At 41.0% G+C, this 19,364-nt stretch overlaps 1 protein-coding gene across 5 annotated transcripts in view; it reads left to right on the top strand.

The window, feature by feature from the left end:
• The window catches only part of ETV6 (ETS variant transcription factor 6), a 210,097-nt gene that overhangs the window by 153,463 nt on the left and 37,270 nt on the right, over positions 1-19,364 (top strand). For all 5 annotated transcript variants that reach the window (XM_016156364.2, XM_036237040.1, XM_036237039.1 and 2 more), the window contains exon 3: positions 10,871-11,035. In XM_016156364.2, coding sequence (XP_016011850.1) covers positions 10,871-11,035 — 165 coding nt within the window. The remainder of the gene's footprint in view (positions 1-10,870; positions 11,036-19,364) is intronic.

Genomic DNA, 19,364 nt, shown 5'->3' with positions numbered 1-19,364 from the left:
CAAGTTTTTATCTAAACTATTACATGCCTCTCACCATGTTGGGCTTGCTACACAAAAGCAGAAGTAAGAAGGAATCTTATCCGTGAGGGTGAGTAGCAGGCCCCAGGCCAGTTTCACTGTCGACAGGTTTGCTGATAAAAACCCCTTTGTGAATAAAACTGAGTGAAAGCCAGAAAAATCTAAGGAATTGAATAGGACGTTGGATCTAAGCATGAACATACAGTGTTCTTGCTTTTGAGGTTTTGGCCAAAAGACAAGAGTATAACATTCCAACCTCCACTTGGAAATGGAGTGCTAAGATACAGGGTAACCTTGGGGACAAAAATAGGAAATGTTTTGGAACTTCCAATTCCCTAGTAACAGAATTTGTATGTCAAAAGCAGTTTTGATTAAATAGCACATTCAAAGTTAGAGGCAGACCCAGAGGAATGAGAATGCTGGAGCTTGTCAGAGTACACCCAGGACCAGTGTGGGAGCCCAGAGGACACGACCTGGCCAGTGGGAAGGGAGGGGAGTCAGAAAAGGTCCCTGGGAAGTGTTCTGGGGCAGCTTAAAGGGCTCTGGTGATACCTTGTTTATTGTGGAGGGTTTATTTATTCTAAGGTAAACCCTGCCTGCTGCAACCCCTTTGCAGAGGTCTGAAGGTGCTCTCTGGGCACTGCTCACATTTCTGGATCTATAGCTAAACCAGGCCCGCCACGAGAAGTTGAGTTTCTGGTTTCTTATTCCTAAATCCCTTACATTTTTACAGTGGATTTGAGAATGCAAAGGGCTTTTATATCTGTTATTTCCTTTGATCCAGAGGACGTTCCTTGGACTGATACGGAAGACCAGAAGCTGCCATTCTTGTCCTGGGCCCATGTGACCTTGGGAAGGTCCCTTAACTGTCCTGAGCTTCAGGTTTCTTCTGCAGATACAGTTGTGCCAGCCTTAGCTCTCTCCCAGAAGAGTTGCTGGGATGACATGATGAAGAACCACATGGATCCGAAGTGTCCTGCCTGATGAGAATGGTGTTGGCCAGGAGTAGGGGTGATAGGCATGGCAGTTGCAGGCTGCAGAGCTGGCCCACAGGTGGATTAGTCATACTGGGGATCTTTGGCTATACAGTCTGGCATTAGGTGTATCAAGCATGATGTGACAATCACTAAATAATCCCCTTGTGCCACATTTTAACTCTTAACACATGTACCTAACAGTTAGCAATTTTATTTCCCAGAAGGTAGAAGGAGCAATAAGGGGTGGTAGTAATTTGGCCTCGAGACTGACAAATAAGGAGGATTTGGTTGGCAAAGCAGAAATGATGGGAACGTTCGGTGAGAGTGAAAATGTCACCTGAGAATTAAGGAAGGGAAATGAAAAGCCTCATCAAATATGTTTTCTTGACTTGAGGAAAGCACATTTGAAAAATTTAGAGAAAAAGTAACTATGGTCCTGTGATCTAAAATGCTAAAACGCAAGTCAAAAGAGTCAGGGCGCTTTTGAAAATGAAATTCTGACATGTCAACTACACATGGCACTTACTGGAATAAGCGGGGGAAAGACAACCAGAGAATCTAATGAGGCCACACTGGGGACATTCTCCAATGAGCTCAATTTTTAAATAGATTTCTTAAAATATAAAAGTAACACATACTTAAGGAGAAATGGAAGATAAAAATGAAAAGCAAACTGTAAACATCACCTATAATTCTACTGAGCGACAGTTGCCATTAATATTTTTATATTTTATATTTTTCTGTGCATTGTTTGAGATTATGATAAACATGTACACACGCTACTTGGTGTTTTTCCGTATGAATAGGTACTCTTTACAAGTATTGTTATCAGCTACCTAATTTTCTATCAGAGATGTTGTCCACAGTTTACTTAACTATTTCCCCAGATGATGTCCCCAGTTTTCCACTATTAAAAATGACACTGCAGTGAACATCTTTGTGCATGAATTTCTCTGTACCCTAAATTATTTATCTAAGGTAGATTCTGAGAAGTCAACATTTACAGGGCTCTTAAACCCTCACCAAGTTGTTTGCCAGAAAGAGCATGAGAATTTATCTTCCCACTGTTTTGCATACCAGTATAATGAGCTCAAATAACAGCAACTTACTGAAAAGAAAAATATGAGGAATTTTTAGATCTAGAATGTTAAGGCTAAGTGATCCGAGAGCTATAGAAGATGCTTAGGGAAAAGAAAACAATAGGTATTGAGGGGGCAGCATCAGAATGAGCGTGATGTCAGTGTGCAGATTGGGTTGGACGCAGTGACACTGATAAATGGCAAAGAGAAAACAAAACTGTTCAACTTCTTTCTTTCTTCGCTGTCTTCCATCAAGGAGAATTATTGTCAGACTGAAACAGGTAGTGCAAACGTTGGCATCAGGGAATTGAAGCCCAAGATGGGCGAATTGATTGTTAAAGCAAATCTAAGTTGTTCTAAATAAATTCAAGGCCTTTAGCCCAGACAAATGACATCCCAGAATAGAGAACTTGCAAGGATGAAAGATAGGCCACGGACAGTGATCCTTAAGGGTTATAGGAAATGGGAGTGTTACTAAAAGAAATAATATTAGCCACCGTTTACCTGATATTCAGAATAGTAAAGGAAAACAGAGTGTATGTACGGGCTAAAAACAGCCACCTGGTGTAACTTTCAGGTGCAATTCAGGAGAGATTTTCAAACATATATGTTAGAGCACTTAGAAAAAAGTTATGCCTTAGTATCCAACCACCTGCTCCTTCTCTGCCTCTGCCATAAGGTTGCTGCAGATTTTGTAGTAACTATATTTCTGGACATCAGGAAAGAATTTCATTGAATTTCAGATGGTAGCTTTATGACTGACCTTGGAAAATGTAGTCCAAGTACCAGAGCATTTAGATGGATTGGTAATTGAGCACCTGTGTCCGAAAGGAGCCAACAATTTGGTCAGTACCTGTCTGAAAGGAGGAGGCGAGTGTGTCACCGGAGTGCTCCCATCTCAGCCCTCACCTAATCAGCACTTTGTCAATAGCCTGTTGAGGTGACAGATGTTTATCAAAGCTGCAGATGACAAGAAACCACAACGTATGGATAATACTAGAAATAGATCCACATCCCGAGAGACTCAAGCAGGCTAGAATAATGGTGAAAAATAACAAAATGAAATCTAATATTGGCCTACGTACATTTTTACAGTTGGGTTCCCAATGCCAGCTGTGTATGTGCAAGGTAGGGTGGTTGTAAAAATGACAGTGGTAATAAGAGAAAAACAATAGCTAATATTTATTAAATGTTTGCTGTATGACAGATACTGTCTGTCCCGTGTGTTTTATATCATCGTGATTTGTACCATGTTACTCTATATTAGCTTTATGTCATCTGTAGATTTGAAAAGCACATTATCTATGACTCACTAGTACTTTTCTTTTATGGTGACCTTGGTTAACAAATCCGATAAGTTTCAGATGTACAATTTAACGGTAAGGCATATATGAATATGTTGCATTGTGTACTAGTACTTCTTTCACAGGCTGAAAGTTGTCCACATTTTTCAGTGGAGGCAAGCGAGACACAGAGAGGTTAAGTAACTTGTCCAAGACAACACAGCTGGAAAATAGAGTTTCCATGCTGGTACTTAGTGCCCGCATGCTTAAACGCTGTGAAAGTTCACACAGTCACTGAAACTTTTTGTTCTCTCTTTTTATTTATTTGTTTGTGTGTTTATTTTTTCCCCTCTTTAATTTCCCACTACCCCCCCTTCCATCCCTGACCTACAGATATTGCCGTTTCCCCGTAAGAACTGGATCTCTGAAGGCAGGGCGTCTCCTTCCATATGCTCCCAGCGTGCACTCAGGGCCTGGTGCGCATGGGGTATGGTCCATGACTCCACCTGGGGCGCGAACCCAGGACCTTCTGCATGTAAAGCAGACGTGCTAACCACTCCACTATGGAGCCACCCTTCTTTCTTTCTTTCTTTCTTTTTTTTTTTTTTAAAAAAATCATGAATTTAATTTGACATCCTGCCAAAATGTACAATAACCTTAGGCAGAGAGGTAGGTGGTTTATAATACAACTTTGGGCCAAATCAGCTGGGTTCAAATGTTGGCTCTTCCGCTTCCTGGCTATGTTACTTTGGCTGAGTCGCTTAACATCCTGGGCTCCAGTGCTCTAATCTGTCAATGGGATAGTGATTGTTTACCCTGCCGAATTGCCATGGAGACTAAGTGAATGCTGTACCGAAAGCATGTAGAGCATTGCCACCCATTAAGTGCTCGTGTTCACTGTTATCAGGCTGCTTGAGAAGCACTGTAGTAGGGTTTTCGCACTGAGCACCATCATTCCTTCTATCGTGTGCTATAGTTTCCTCATCTGTAAAACGAGAGTCGTAATCGTTGTAGTGAAGATTCAGTGTAAGTGCTCGATAACTGTTGGCTCTTACTATCAATAGAAGTATATTGTCCAGAGAAAGAAGGGTTCTAGTCCTGCTTCTGGTTCTTCGTTTAGGAATGGGAGCCAAATAGGGTCGCTGGAGAAGGGAGGCAGCTTGGTGAGGGTCTAAAAACTACAGCAGAGAATTTATGTTTGGACCAATTAAGAACGTGTAATCTGAAGACAAGACGACTAAGCAAGGAAGTGATCATTTTCCTCCCTTATGTCAAAGGTTATAGAATTGTTCTGTGTCACTGAATCAAGTTATCACATGACGTGAGATGTTGGGAGGCAGGGAACCTGGGGCAGCTTGATTGCGGTTCAGTCTCTTAACTTCTCCCCGTGTCAGATTCCTAATAAGTAAGGTGGGGTGCAGGTTAGACTAGATCATCACTGAGGTGTCTTCTATCTTTTATGATTCTATGATTCTAAGCCAGGGGTCCCCAACCCCTAGGCTTCAGACCAGTTCTGGTCCGTGGCCTGTTAGGAACCAGGCCACACAGCAGGAGGTGAGCTGCAGGCAAGCAAGCAAAGCTTCATCTGTATTTGCAGCCTCTCCCCAGCGTTAACATCACCACCTCTGCTTCACCTCACATCATCAGGCATTAGACTCTCATGAGAGCACCTGTGTCTGGTGCCAAAAAGGTTGGGGACCACTGCTTTAAACCATAGAATCTCTAGCAAATTCCTGTTTATACAGAAAGTTTGAGATAAAGGGTGTTTTTGATGGATGTATACCACAGCAAAAGAGCTTGAACTGAGTATTGTTCAAACCAGTAAAATCATCTAATAACTCTGAGCCCCTTATTTTGATAAACTGCAGTGATTTCGCAGGGCTTTTGTGAGAATGCCATGAGGTAATACATATGAAAGCACCTTGTCAAAATGTTATGTTTATTATTGCCATAGCCAGGTTATAACTTTTCTATAACAAAATACTCTTAAGCACTAAACTCTATTTAAAGTAACTTAATCTGTTTTCCATGATTCAGGAGATCATGAGGAAGTTACAAAATCTCAGGGTCATTGTTGGCAGTCAGCATGGAGTAGTTCTGTAAAAACAAGGTTTTGCTGCTTGCGTTCTTTGTTTTTTAAGTTTCAAAATAAATGGGAGCATATTGACTGTATTAAACCCAGAAGGGAATAGAGATCACATACTCTAAGGCCTTCATTTTACAGATGAAATCAGTGAGCCAGGGAAACTGAGTAGCCTGCCCAGAATCACATGTTAATTAATGGCAGATCTGAGAGTAAAATCCAGGCTCCAAAGTCCCAGCACGCTTTTCATCGTTAGTTTAAACATAACTCAGAAAGTCTGAAATGAGGCTAAGAATGTACTAATGAACGTGGCTGCACCTTTGAACATGCAATCGAAGAAATACTAGAAGGAAGTTGAAGGGCCTGGGTATGTCATTGAGGGGTATAGCACCATGAACTTGACTTGACTCACTTAGGTCAAAAGGGCAGTGGAATTCTAAGTAATTTTCTTAATCAGCAATTCATTTCTTCTGTACAAACTCATCTCAAGTATGCTCTGAAAGTAATCGCCATTAAAAATGACAGACTTAGTACGGCTCTCACCGACTTGCTATGTGCACAGGGAGTACCATTACATAGGTGCAAAATACATGGTCTCTTTTAACTTTTTACCAATGACCATCAACAGCTACATTCTTCAACTTTGTTGAGTTAAAGGTGCAAGATATAATTGTAAAGCAAGTTCTGTGTTACACGTGCCTTCCTCATCTTGCCCCTGCAGCTTCCGTTACATGAGCAGCTGTGAACCATGTGAAGTCTCAAAACTAGTGCCTACTGTGTGCAAGGTGCCAGGGAAGGCAGGGCCTTATTCCTGGATGTGTTAAAAGCAGGCTTCCATCTCCACCCCCTTCCTCTTCATTTATAAATCAATTTCTTCAGGGATCTATAGATTTTATTTTCACTCTATTTTTAGCCTATTGATAACTTGAGAATGCCTCCAAGGATGGGAAGGATTCAATTCACTTGGTCTTATATGAATCCCTAATAGTGTGGAAAATCCACCTGAATCTGAATCTGGATGAGACATGTATGGGTAAGCATAGCGTCTTGGATAAGAGCACAGACTCTGAAGCCAGACTGCCTGGGTTCGAATCTCAGCTCCTCTTTTATGTGGCCATATGACTTTGGGCAACTCCCTTAAATGCACTGGGCCCCAGTTCCCTAATCTGAAACAGTTTCATAGGTTTGCTGTGAACATGTAATTAAATGAACTAATATTTATGAAGTAATTAGAATAGTACTAGATGATAGAAGTGCTTAGTAAAAGACTATTGAGTAAATTAAAGGGCCCTGATTAGCCCAGAGTTGGCTCTGGGTTCAAGGCTCTATTCCATCAGATTCTGTAACTCCCAGGCCTCAGGCCCCTAGGTTTGAGGAAAGGGGGCATCTTTTTCCTCAATTAGAATTGCAAAGCACACCCTATACCACAAACTTTTTATTCTATTGAACCAAAAAGGCAATAGCAGTGGGCCTTGACTTTGAACACCGAAGTTTATTAAGCCTCTTTCCAGCTCAGTGAATGTGTCTGCCATTTCTCTTTATTGCTAATGAAAGAGCAGTGACTCTGATAAATTTATTGACTGGCCTCAAGCAGGTAGCTTGCTCCTTTGGGGTCACTTTTATAAAACTGCTAGGATCACCATGGTATTCCCTGGGCTGCCTGTGACTCGCTGGGTCCCCTTTTGCACACAAGCCCAGAGCATTTGCTTAGGTTCCCGGTGAGGGGGTTTCCACGTGGTGGCTTTGCTTGCTGCAGGGGTTGCGCTGTGGGAGAGATTAATAGGAAGTGAAAAGAGAAACTGTTGTTCTTAACTGGCAGGGCTGTTTGGAGTGTGTGACTCTTCTTGTATTTAGGGAAAAGATTACTCATGACTATTTTCTTCCATAGAATACAAAGAACCTCAAATTACTACTTGCGTCCCCCGCCCCCTTCTCACCCGCCTCCCTCCAGTGCCTTGTATCCTCTGCAGAAACTTCAGCATTTTACTCTCATTTCCTCTCCCCAGCGGGATTCGGTTCTGTATTTGCTTTGGCATTCAGAAGTCCAGTAAGCTCCCCCATACTTTTTTCCTGTTTCTGAAGGAGCCTCTTCTACTCTATGGCCCTTTTACCACCTGGCACTTTCCTAGGCCAAGCTGACTAGGACTTCACAGTTGTCCCCTCATGGCTGGCTGTACTCATACTGCTCATCTGCAGGAGAGAAAGGGAAAAGTCCCTGGTTACAAATCACTATGCTGTTCCCCTTCAGAGATGACAATAATAAAAAGTAAATTTTAGAGGTTTTTTTACCAGTTAGAAAATTGAGATTTTGCTGAGCCATCCTCACGCCCACGACTACCTCACTGTGATTCCAGATATGCGTTTTCAAGGTCATTGTAAAGAATTGGGGCACCCTGTATCCAATGACCATTTTTAATAGGCGTTGCTTTTTTTTTTTTAATTTTTAATTAAGTTTATTGGGGTAACATTGGTTAATACAATTATATGATTTTCAGGTGGACATTATCATTTGACATTATCATTTGGGTGTGTTTACCACCCAAAGTCCAGTTTCCTTCAGCTACCATATATTTGATCCCCCTTACCCACTTCGCCCTCCCCATAAATCCTAATTTGATCCCCTTTACCCTGTCTACCTCCCCTCTTCTCCCCACCCCACTAGTAACCTCTTCTCTATAGTCCTCTGGTAACCACTAGTCTATAGTCCATGTCCATGAGTCTCTGTTTGTCCTGCTCATTTGTTGCTTTTAGGTTTATAGCCCACACATAAGTGATATCATGGGATTTGCAACTTTTTCTGTCTGACTTATTTCGCTTAGCATGATTATCTTGAGGTCCATCCATGATGTCGCAAATGGCAGTATTTCATCTCTTCTTATGGCTGGGTAATATTTCATTGTATATATGTACCACAGCTTCTTTAGCCAATCATCTATCATAGGACACTTAGGTTGCTTCTACGTCCTGGCCACTGTGAATAATGCTGCTATGAACATTGGTGTGCAAAAATCTTTTCGGATATGGATTTTCAAGTCTTAGGGGTAAATACCCAGTAGAGGGATTATTGGATTATATGGTAGGTCAACTTTTTCGTTTTTTGAGGAACCTCCATACTGTTTTCCATAGTGGCTGTACCAATTTGCAGTCCCACCAGCACTGTATGAGGGTTCCTTTATCTTTGCATCCTCTCCAACATTTGTTATCACTTGTCCTGTTGATTACAGCTATTCTAACAGGTGTGAGATGGTATCTCATTGTGGTTTTGATTTGCATTTCCCTAACAGCTAGCTATGTTGAGCATCTTTTCATATATTTGTTGGCCATTTGTATGACTTCTAGGGAGATGGGCCTGTTCAGGTCCTCTGCCCATTTTTTAATTGGATCATTTGTTTTTTGTTGTTGTTGTTACTGAGTTGTATGAGTTCTTTGTATATTTTAGATATTAGGTCCTTATAAGAGGTGTTGCTTGCAAATATATTTTCCCATTTGGATGTCTCTTTACCCTGTTGACGATTTCTTTTGCTGGCATTGCTTCTTGCCCAGTTAAGAGTCAAAACAAAACAAAAACAAAAAACCCTTAAATTCTTTAGTGGCTGTTTTATTCTAAAGATCATAAAGCAGTAACATACTACACATTATTATTTTATAATGTCACTTTTTTCTTTCCATGTGAAAAAAAAATTATAAAAACTAAAAAACCAAGGAGAATACTCTTAAATGCCCATCTCTAATTATTCCAGTGCTCATAGTTCTTTGTTGGAGCCCTACACAATAGACCAGTTTGAAAGAGACATCCACAGAGTTCAAGGACGCCAGCTACCATTCTTCAAAGCTAGACTTTGCAAAGGAGCCACCTGGAAAACAGTCATGCCCGGGGGCCCTGGACCTTCTCCAGGGAATCTGAGCCATTTTTCCCATGTCCAGCAGGAAGGATGAGCAGCCCATCCAAGAAGACCAGACAGTTCTTTGTAATGCCTGAGTTAAGGATGACAGGTGATTCTTTCTAGGATCAAACTGAAGGACACTTTCATAGCACATTCATCGAGTCTCCTTAGCAAGGTTAAGTAACTAAATAGAGAGACTGAGGCTCCTCTTAGCAAACACTGCCTCCATTGTATTCGAACTATTAATTCACACAAGACCATTTTAGAGAACAAAGCTCTGTTGAGGATCTAGCTATTTCTAATCCATCAGTTCTCAAACTTTTTAGTCTCAGGACTCCTTTTGAATCTTAAAAATTATTAAAGACCTCAGAGAGCTTTGTTCATATGGATTATAGCTATCTATAGTTACCACATTGGAAATTAAAACAGAATATAAAATATATATATTTGTAAGCTTACTGAAAAATAATGAGCTAAGCATATATTGGCATAAACAGATATTTATGAATATATTTTCCAAAACAAAAAATGAGAAAAGTGACATTTTACCTTTTTGCAAGTCTCCTTAATGTCTAGCTTCTTGTTAGATTTTCATTTCTACTGCAATATTACATGTTTTGTAGCCTCTAGGAAATTGTAGTGTATACTCACAAAACTATGGGTGTGAAAAAAGACAAATAACCTCTTACTATTGTTATAAAAAAGAGAAGGTCTTGGGAACCCTGAGGGGTCACAGATCACACTTTGAGAACCACTGTTCTAAAGCACTTAAACGATATCAAAGATTTCTCAAAACGGCAAAATGAAATAAAAATATAGGCTCCCAGGCAGGCTTCCAGACAGAGATCCAGCCAGAGCCACCCTTTCAGCCTGAGCTGCTGTCTTCCCTTTGACCCACTTCTGGTCCTAGTCAGAGTCCAAGTACCACCCCCACCAGAAAGTTCTGACATTAGCAAGTAGAATAAAAAGGCAAGAGATCTTTTTACCCTTACCTTGCCCTCTCATTCCCAGAGGCTAGCCTGATAGTTTATCAAAAGCTGACTGAATTGCTCTTCCTGGAAGAAGTTCCAAGGAACACTTCATTATCTGGCTGCTCTGGAAAGTCGAGCCCAGCTCATAAACAGTCTCACTTCTAAAGGAGGCTGAGCTACAATCAGCTCTGACTTTAAGGTCTCCTCCAAATTATGTTGACATTTGTCATGACTTCTAGCCCTCTTAGGTGCATCAGACCACCATGAACCTGTACCTTTAAGGCAAGCCTGGAGACAAGGAAAGACAGAGCTCTAAGACTGTGATCCCTTAAACACATCAAAGAGGATTTTTTTTTCTCATTTTGCCTCTAAATAAAAAGTTCATTCGATATCACGCCTTGGCACTTATGAAGCTTGAGTTTTAACCGGGGATTCAGAGTTGAACATAAGGCCTCTTCAAATATGGAGACTCAATTTTGTTAACCATTCAGAAATCTTTCCCCTTTATTCCAACTGTCTCACTAACAAGATCCTTTTTCTCTCTCTTTCTTTCTGCCTTGCTCTCTCTCCAACAGGCTTGCAGCCCATTTACTGGAGCAGGGATGACGTAGCCCAGTGGCTCAAGTGGGCTGAAAATGAGTTTTCTTTAAGGCCAATTGACAGCAACACGTTTGAAATGAATGGCAAAGCTCTCCTGCTGCTGACCAAAGAGGACTTTCGCTATCGATCTCCTCATTCAGGTGAGAGTCTGGACCCTTGAAATGTGCCCAGCCTAGGAAATCTGTTATAGTCAGTGATTGGTCTTTGCCACTGGTCATCCTGTCCCAAAAGCTGTCCACTGTAGGTCACCATCGGCACAAGGACGATGGCCTAGCTTAGTAGAGGAAAGATCCTGCTGGCATATTGCCAGTTTGAGGGGAGAAGAGGGAGAATTTCCGGATCGAGGGGAAAGTTTTAAGGTTTGGAGGAGTGACTCAGTATGGAACTACACAGACACTAGAACATAAAGGTTCTAGTTGTGGCACCACATAAAGAAGGAAATTCATTCCAGCCCTTTCTCTCTACCTTGCCCCTGAGTCTGAAGACTTAAAAGAGATGCATGAGAGTGAGTGTTGGTTGTGAACTGCTCAGTTAATAACAGAGACAGGAGAGGAAGGAAAATGAGCCCTGCTGATGCAGCTGGAGTAAAAAGGAAAGAAGAAACGAGTTGACAGGAGGTAAGGACTGGGGAATGTGGAGATCCTAGAAGCGAAGGCCCGTTGGGAAATAAGCTCCAAGGGCCTCAGGCGACTTCCTTTGGAAGGACGAAATTTTTTTTTGAAGTAATACATCCTGTAGCTCGTAGAAACCCTGAACGATTCAGGTAGAAGTTCCTCAGGCTCATCTAACTAGGAAGACTCATCAAATGAGAGCTCCGAAGACCAGAGGGAAGATTTAATTCCGTAAGGAGTGTTTGTATCTGCAAAGTATATTAAGGATGTAGACAAGACTTTAAATATACTTTCCAATTTCGTATCTTAAACTTTATGGATATTTAGAAGGTAGGTATTTGGAAACGCCATATATCACAGGAAAACTTTGGTCTTGGGTTTATGCCTCTTGAGGAGATACTTATTCAAGTACCAATGGACCCTCCTTCTGTCGAGTCTCATGTGGTCCCCAGCTTTGATGTAACTTGTCTGGTGGAGACCTTTTTTTCCTTGACCAAAGGCAAAGGTCCTGCAGAAAGTCTTGGCATTGTCCCCAACTCCGTTCAACCCGTTTTTACTCCTGGAGGCCTGCCAGAAGCTAATAAACTAACCGTCATGAGGAAATGTCCCCCGTCACAGGGGGTGAGATAAGGAGAGAGAACAGAATCTCCCCTGCTTTTCCCAATTGTGGCAGACCGTTTATATGAGGAAATGGTAAAGAGGAAGTTTCCCCCAGAAGTAAAGATGTTATTGAAACTTGAAAGTTTATATCTTTGAAAAACAGATCCGTTTTAAGATTTTATAAGGGATACAAACATACCTAAAACATTTTGTCTCAAATCATTGTTTTTTTTTTCTGTAGTCTCAGAATAAGAAAACTCTAAAACAACCATGTAAATAAAATTAATGTAAAAGGAACCTAGGTAGTTTATGCAAAATAATTTAATGCAAAAATACTTCCATTTCTGTTCCAGTGGAAACTCAAAAGATATTACACTCAAAGAGACAAAATTACTGATTTAGAGGAAAAGAACTCTTAAGTCTTTTGTGTTCCCGGAAACCATTCATGTAAGGCAGACAAAGAAATGTGTTTTCACTTGATTTGACTTAGACCTCGGGCAAGATTTCCTCCTTGAATCTTTGCAGATTCTCCCTTCATCATATCTCAGGTGCACCTTTTTATTGCTGGTTTAGTTTTCTCTCCAGTGACCTCTGAACTTTACTTATGAACTTGGTTCCCTCTGCTTGAAGCTGCTGGAAGCAAAGATATGCAAAAGCCTGTCGGTAGTTCCTTGCCACTTTGCCAGAGTGGGTATGTGGGAGACTGGATAGGATCCTGCTGTCCAGGAAGATAGGCAGGATTGCATTGAACCTAACGCCAAAAGGAAGCTGGGGAAGGGAGAAAGCAGAGTAGGATGGTCTCTTGAAAGAAGGAATGGAGTTGGTCTGCACCATGAAGGATGGGTGGAACTGAGTAGACAGAGGAGAGAAGGAGAATATTCTGGGTAATTGGAGCAGCATTAGCCTAGTATATTTGAGTAATGGTGAGAAAACCCACCTGATGAATGAATGGGAAAGGCGGAAGGCAGGAAGCCCAGTTAAGGCTAATGCACTAGTCTGGATATGAGGTACTGTAAGCCCCCAATTAAATGGGGGCAGTAGAAATTCATTCCGTGAATGTTCCCGGAGCAACCCATGCCGGTGGTGCAAAAGTACAGGCTAAGGGAGCTGAGGGTTGGGAGAGGTGACGTCTAGCTGGGTGGTCAAAGGAATCTCAAGGATGTTGGTAATGGAGCTGGATTTTGAAAGCCTTGAAAGATACGCAGGCGGGAGGTAAGGAAAGGTGTTCAGGAGGTATAGACCAATTTGTGTGGAGGAAGAGTTCAGAGATAAGGCTACGCAGGCTAGGTCTTCTGTTTGAAACCCTTCATCATCATTTATCACCCCTCCCTCATTTGTCTGATAGCCTCTTCCTATTCCAAGTTCTGCTACTTTCTCTAGGAAAACTTTCCAGACTCCCATCCCTGCTGCCCTGATTCCACCCCACCTTCCTTTCTTCCACCTTCCCCACCTCAGTTTGGGTTGGGTACTGTTCCTCTTTTATCCAAGAACTTTCTCTCATTTTATCATGGCCCTTGTGACACACACACACACACACACACACACACGCGCGCGCGCGCACGCACACACATGCACACATGCACACATGTGCACCCACAGTGTTATATGTGATTGTTTTCTATTCCGTATCCCTCCTCTAGAGTGGAAAGTTCAGTTCAGGCAAGGGTCTTGTCCTGTTAAGCCACTATATCCTCAGCATCTAGCACAGTGTATGGCATCCAGTCAGCACTAAATAAATATTGGTCGAATTATGAACCACTGTGAGAGGACCTTAAAGCCCACCTTAGGAAGTCTGGATTTTATTTTGCAGGTAATAAGAAACCACTGAAAGGTTTTGATCAGGAAAATGGTAGGATTGGAGCTCTCTCTTGAAAACAGACATTTGCCATTGGTGCAGAGGGTGGATTCATCGGGCCACTAAAAGCAGGAAAACTGGTTAGAATGCTGCCACTGTAGTCCTGATGTGAGACATTGAAGTCCAGAACTAGATCAGTGAGACCAAAGTAATAGTACTTCCAGGCACAGAGTGGTTAGCTAAAGATAGGGAACTGATCTGGAAGGAAGGTTAGAGTTCATTTTGGCCAAGTGATGCCAAGACATCCAGTGAGGCATGTCCTGTTCTGCAGTTGGAAATCTGAGACAAGAGCCAGGCCAGAGCAGGGAATAATAGATACAAGCATCATCCATGTTACGTTGATTAGGGAATAAAGATAAGTTTGTGCCGTAGGTAGGAAACTTAATTAAGGCATCAACCAGAAAGCCATGGACAGAATTTCAAGGTGCTACCTGCCAGTAGGGTATACAAGAAAACATCACAAAACAGGAGTATTGTCAGAGGGTTTAGAAGACAGAACTAAGAAAGAGTTGAGAACACTCATGAAGTAGCCACCCACCAGGGTAATGAAGACATGATATACCTACTTACGTTCTCCAGAGATGGAGACAAGGTATAAATAGAAAATCTTTTGTATCTCTCGGGAGCAATATTTGCTACTGCTTCTTCTGACAGGGCTTCTGCTTTGTCATTGGTGCAGTAGATGTCCCAACGATGTTCTTTCTCAGATCATGTCCCTGCATTTGTCATTTTCCTCATCCATAAAATGGGATATTCACCCTGTGGCTCTTCAGTGCCCTTCAACTCAACAGCTCAACTTAACTTCAATGACTGAAACACTGTGAAGTTTCTAGTAAACAGTACAAGTTCCCACCCTGCAGGCAGTGAGTAAATACTTTCATCTCCTTCAACTTAAACACCTTGTAAAACTCACACTTCACCCAATTTTGTCCTGACTTTTCCCTGAATCTTTTTTGCTGCCTCAGAAGACTCAGCAGCAGCGTCTCACTAATCATGGGGCTGCCAGACTATAACAAAAGTATCTGTTTGCCCCGTCACCATGAATAGATGTTTATAGCTTCCTCCTGACCTCGTTTCCTGCCCGGCCTCACCCAGCGTTATGCTGTCTGAATATGGAAATAACATTCTTTAACACAACTCCTGTCAAATGTAGAAAGGAAAGAATGAGACTCAATGAATTATAATTGCCTGAAATATTAATATACCTTAGGTCCAAATATGATAGCCTCTCCGAATGCCACATTCTTCAACCAATTTAACAAACTACACTTACCTCGTCCACCTCCAGGACAAGCGTCCTCCATTTTCAACCACTAGAATAAAGCAGGGAACATTCACAATGTGTATTAAATAACTATATCATCTCTAAACCGAAGATTTCAAAGTTGAAGATAAATGGGACATTTTCTATGGTCTATTCTCCCAATTAGAGGATATAACAAGATGATAAATTTATAACATTGCAAAGCCAAAGAATAAATGTAAAGGAATCTCCCTTTTATAAAACCTCACATGGAAAGGATAATTTCACCTAGTCCCTGAGCTGCTAAGCAGTTACCACATGAAATGGTCTGTGAAGATTTAAATTCAGAGGAGTATTTGATTAGTTGACCACTTCGAGACTCTGAGAAAACACATAAGACAGCTGTGACCTAACTCTCATTTAGAGTTATCCATTGTAAGACATTCAGATGGAATGGATTTGGGTATATTATTTATATGAATAAAAAAATCACAAGTTACCAATTGAATCCACATTACATTCTCTCTCAATGCTAAAAAAGGAGGAAAATAAAAATAGTTTCAGAGTTCCTTCAATTCAGTTCAGCAAAAAGCGTATTAGGGACTTACTAATTAGTCTTTTAGTGTACTAAAGTGTGATATTACAAATGATTTCTTCTCTTTCTAACCCATCAGAACCTTTGTTTTTGGAAATAAATTTTGCTTGTGACCCTCAAAGAGCAGTAAAATTCCCTTTCAAGGTCAAACTGAAAATACTAGTCTTACTCTACAAGTAGTTCCTTAGACCTACCGGCCTATCAATTTATGTTAAGCAGTAGTGGGTGGCTTGCTGGATTGAATGGCTGGGTCAGCTGGCTGTTTTAGAATCAAGTCACAGAATCTGAGGATACTGGTCACAGAGGGGACTTGTAGCCCTGAAGTCTGAGAGCTGCAGCAGACATGATGACCCTTGACTGAAAATACCCAGGGTTGGCTCTTTCTTCTCTCAGTGAGTGGGTCTTTGAACAAAGAAAAAAGAAAAAAAAAAAGTGTATCACACATCAAAGAAATGCTTAGGTAAGTCAATTACAGGAAAGTCATTTAATTTCTTAGCATTTCACTTGTCCCGTTTGTGAAATGATGGTGATAACTGATCCCTCTGCCATACAGAGTGATATTAGAATGTGTAAAACTATAGCACTTTAATAAAGCACATACTTCTTTTGAAATATTTTTATTTTCTCAGGAGCTTATTTTGTTTCTTACCTTCTATTCTTTATCCAGTTAAAGCAATTGTCTTATTAGGTCTTCTTTCTAACAAATTTATTCTTATCTTAAATACAATATTCAGATTTTTCCACAACTTGCTCCCTTTGTCTCAGGATCTCTGTATCTAACACATAGCTATCAAGCTAAATTTCAAATATTTGTTCCTAAGTAAGCAACTAGTTTGTTTTTATAGTCACTGAAGGCACTTGCATTAAATAAAAAAGGTGTGTAATCCAATCGGCCTACAAAAATGGATTGAATGGCATGCTGGGAAAATGAGAATAAACAACCCAAGCAGTCCTGTGACAGGAGCGGGCCTATGGCAGCTGCCAGTGGGATCCCCTGGGCCTGGGACTGTGCTGGTGTTTTCATCATTGAGCTGATGATGAAACTGAAGAGCCTGAGATGTGAGGTTTCATCCTGAACCTGTCATAGGCAGGAAGGACCCAGCAGAGAGAAATTTCTGACAAGTCCAAAAAATATCCCTCTCACACCATGCGTGCTTTTATTCTTTTTAAGAAGTGGTCAGAAGGAAGCTAAAATCTCTGAAAAACAGACAAATAAACAAACAAAAGAGAGAAAGAAAAAAAGAGAATAGTTTGCTAATATAAAAATATGCTTACTTCAGATAATCTTATGAGGGTATGTACATTGTAAATCATCACTTGAAAAATGCAAATTTTAACAATGTTAAGATTCTGGTTTAAACCTACTAAGCTTAAAAAAGTTAAATGTTATAAAATCCCAGGGGAAAGGCACTGGGTAGCACTGTAAATGACACTATGCATTGGTGCCAGCCTTCTGCGGAACTAGTAGTATATAACAAGAACTTTAAAACTAATCATACCCTTTCACCGATGATACTATTTTAAGAAAAAAAAAAATCTTAAGGAAACAATCCAATAAGTGTAAAGAAATGTTCTTAGCAATTCTATTTATAATTGTAAAAACTGGAAGTGACCCAGCCACCCCCAATGTGGGACTTACTAAACAACCTCAGAGAATGTAAATATAAAAGAATGCACTATAGCTTTATGTCCGTTCATGGAGTCGCTTATAATCCAGGGCCTTGCAGACCATGTTCAAGACTGTCAATGTTTTGTTTTGTTTTTTTAATTTTATTTTATTAGTTTCAACTATATAATACATTGGTTAAACATTTATATAGTTTATGAAACAATCCCCCTAATTGCTCTCTCCTGGCTTTCCACTCAGTCATTATATTAATGCTAACTGCATTCTCTATGTACGACTGTCAATGTTATTTTAAAGACAGGTAGAAGCCATTTAGGGCTTTAAGCTGAGATCGTGGGCATGACAAGGTGCAGAGCTGAAAAGTCGATGAGGGGCAGTCGGTTTGGCTCACACTAAGGAGCAATGGTGGTGACTTGAACTAAGATGGGACCAGCAGGGAGAAGGGCATGATTCAAGGAATATTTAACAGGCAGAGTCCATAAGTCTTGGTGACTGATTAGATGTTGGATGAGGATGAGAGAGGCGTTAAGGATGACTCCTGTCAACTGGGCATTTCCTGAACTGGGAAATACCACGTGGGTTTTAAAGACTCGTGTTAGACACATTAATGTGTAGTGCCCGGATGACAAGCAAGAGGAAGCATCTAGGAGATAAACTGAAGGTTCTGGAGTTGAGAAGAAATCCCTGGCTGGAGGAGATTTAGCATAGACAAGCTGATGGAAGCCATTGGAGTAGATGAGATTCCCCAGGAAGAAAGACTAGCAAGCCTTGCTGTGGAAGGGTTGGAGAAGGAGGAAGAGCAGAGAGGTAAGCAGAAAACCAGGAAAAGTCAGAATCTCTGAAGTCATGGAGTGTTCTGAGAGGAGGGAGGTAGTGATTCCTGGTGATGAATGCTGCTAAGAAGGCAGGTAAATCCCCACGTACCCACCAGTGCCCTTTGGGCTTGACAGCAATGAAGGAGTCTACGCAAGAGTCGTTTAGAGAAGAATTGGAGTGGAGGCCAGAATGAAGGGCCCTGAGGAGTCGGGTAGAGGGGGAGGTGATAACAGATTTGGACAGCTCCTCAGAGACATTAGGTCTCTATTGGAGGCGAGAATCAGGAATACCTGCTTGAGGGGAAGATGTGAACAAAGGGGAGAGAGAGAGACAGAGAGACAGAGAGACAGAGACAGTAGAAGACAGGAAAAACTTGAAACTTCTTAAATGCTAAAGGGAAGAAACCCATAGAAAGAGGCAGAAGATAGAGCCATGAACTAGAGAAGGAGACTATAAACTAGAAATGTCTGTATGAAATGATGTCAACTGGAAAAAAAAATTCCATATTTACGAATGTGACTTTATTAAACTTATTCATGTACTTTAAATACAAAAGTATTTTTTTAATACAAAAGTGTTGAAGCAAAGCAAATAGTTTCCAGATTTTTCGAGATACATCTGTTAATAATTACCGTAATCGCAAAGGGGTATCATCTATTGAGCACATGTGAGAGCAAATCATACATGAGCTGATGTTTGCTCACATCATCTCAATTAATCCTCATAACAGCCTGGCCAAGTCTGTGGCATTATTCTCCTTTGAGACAAAGACTCTTGAAACCTTGAACTAAAGCTCAAAGAAGAAAAATAATTTGCCTAAGGCATGCAGCTGACAAGTAGAGGAACCTGGATTCAAACTTGGGCCTTTATTGCTGTAGAGCACAAGCTTTTTCCACTAAAAGTAAAGAAACTTAGATAAATTTAACTCTTTAAACAGCATCTGTATGTTCTTGGTCTTCGGACACTAGTAAAATTGATAAGCAACTTGCAACAGTTTTGTTCACTCCCTCTACTATCCACTTGAAACAAATTGCAAACAAAATAGTAGACTTTGGGATTCTCAAAGTAGATGCCTGAACTTTCATGTCCAAATCACCAGTGCAAAATCGTATGTGTGTTCAG

Source organism: Rousettus aegyptiacus, unplaced genomic scaffold (genome assembly GCF_014176215.1).
Source record: "Rousettus aegyptiacus isolate mRouAeg1 unplaced genomic scaffold, mRouAeg1.p scaffold_m13_p_2, whole genome shotgun sequence".
Lineage (NCBI taxonomy): Eukaryota > Metazoa > Chordata > Mammalia > Chiroptera > Pteropodidae > Rousettus > Rousettus aegyptiacus.
This window is presented reverse-complemented; position numbering and strand designations above follow the sequence as displayed.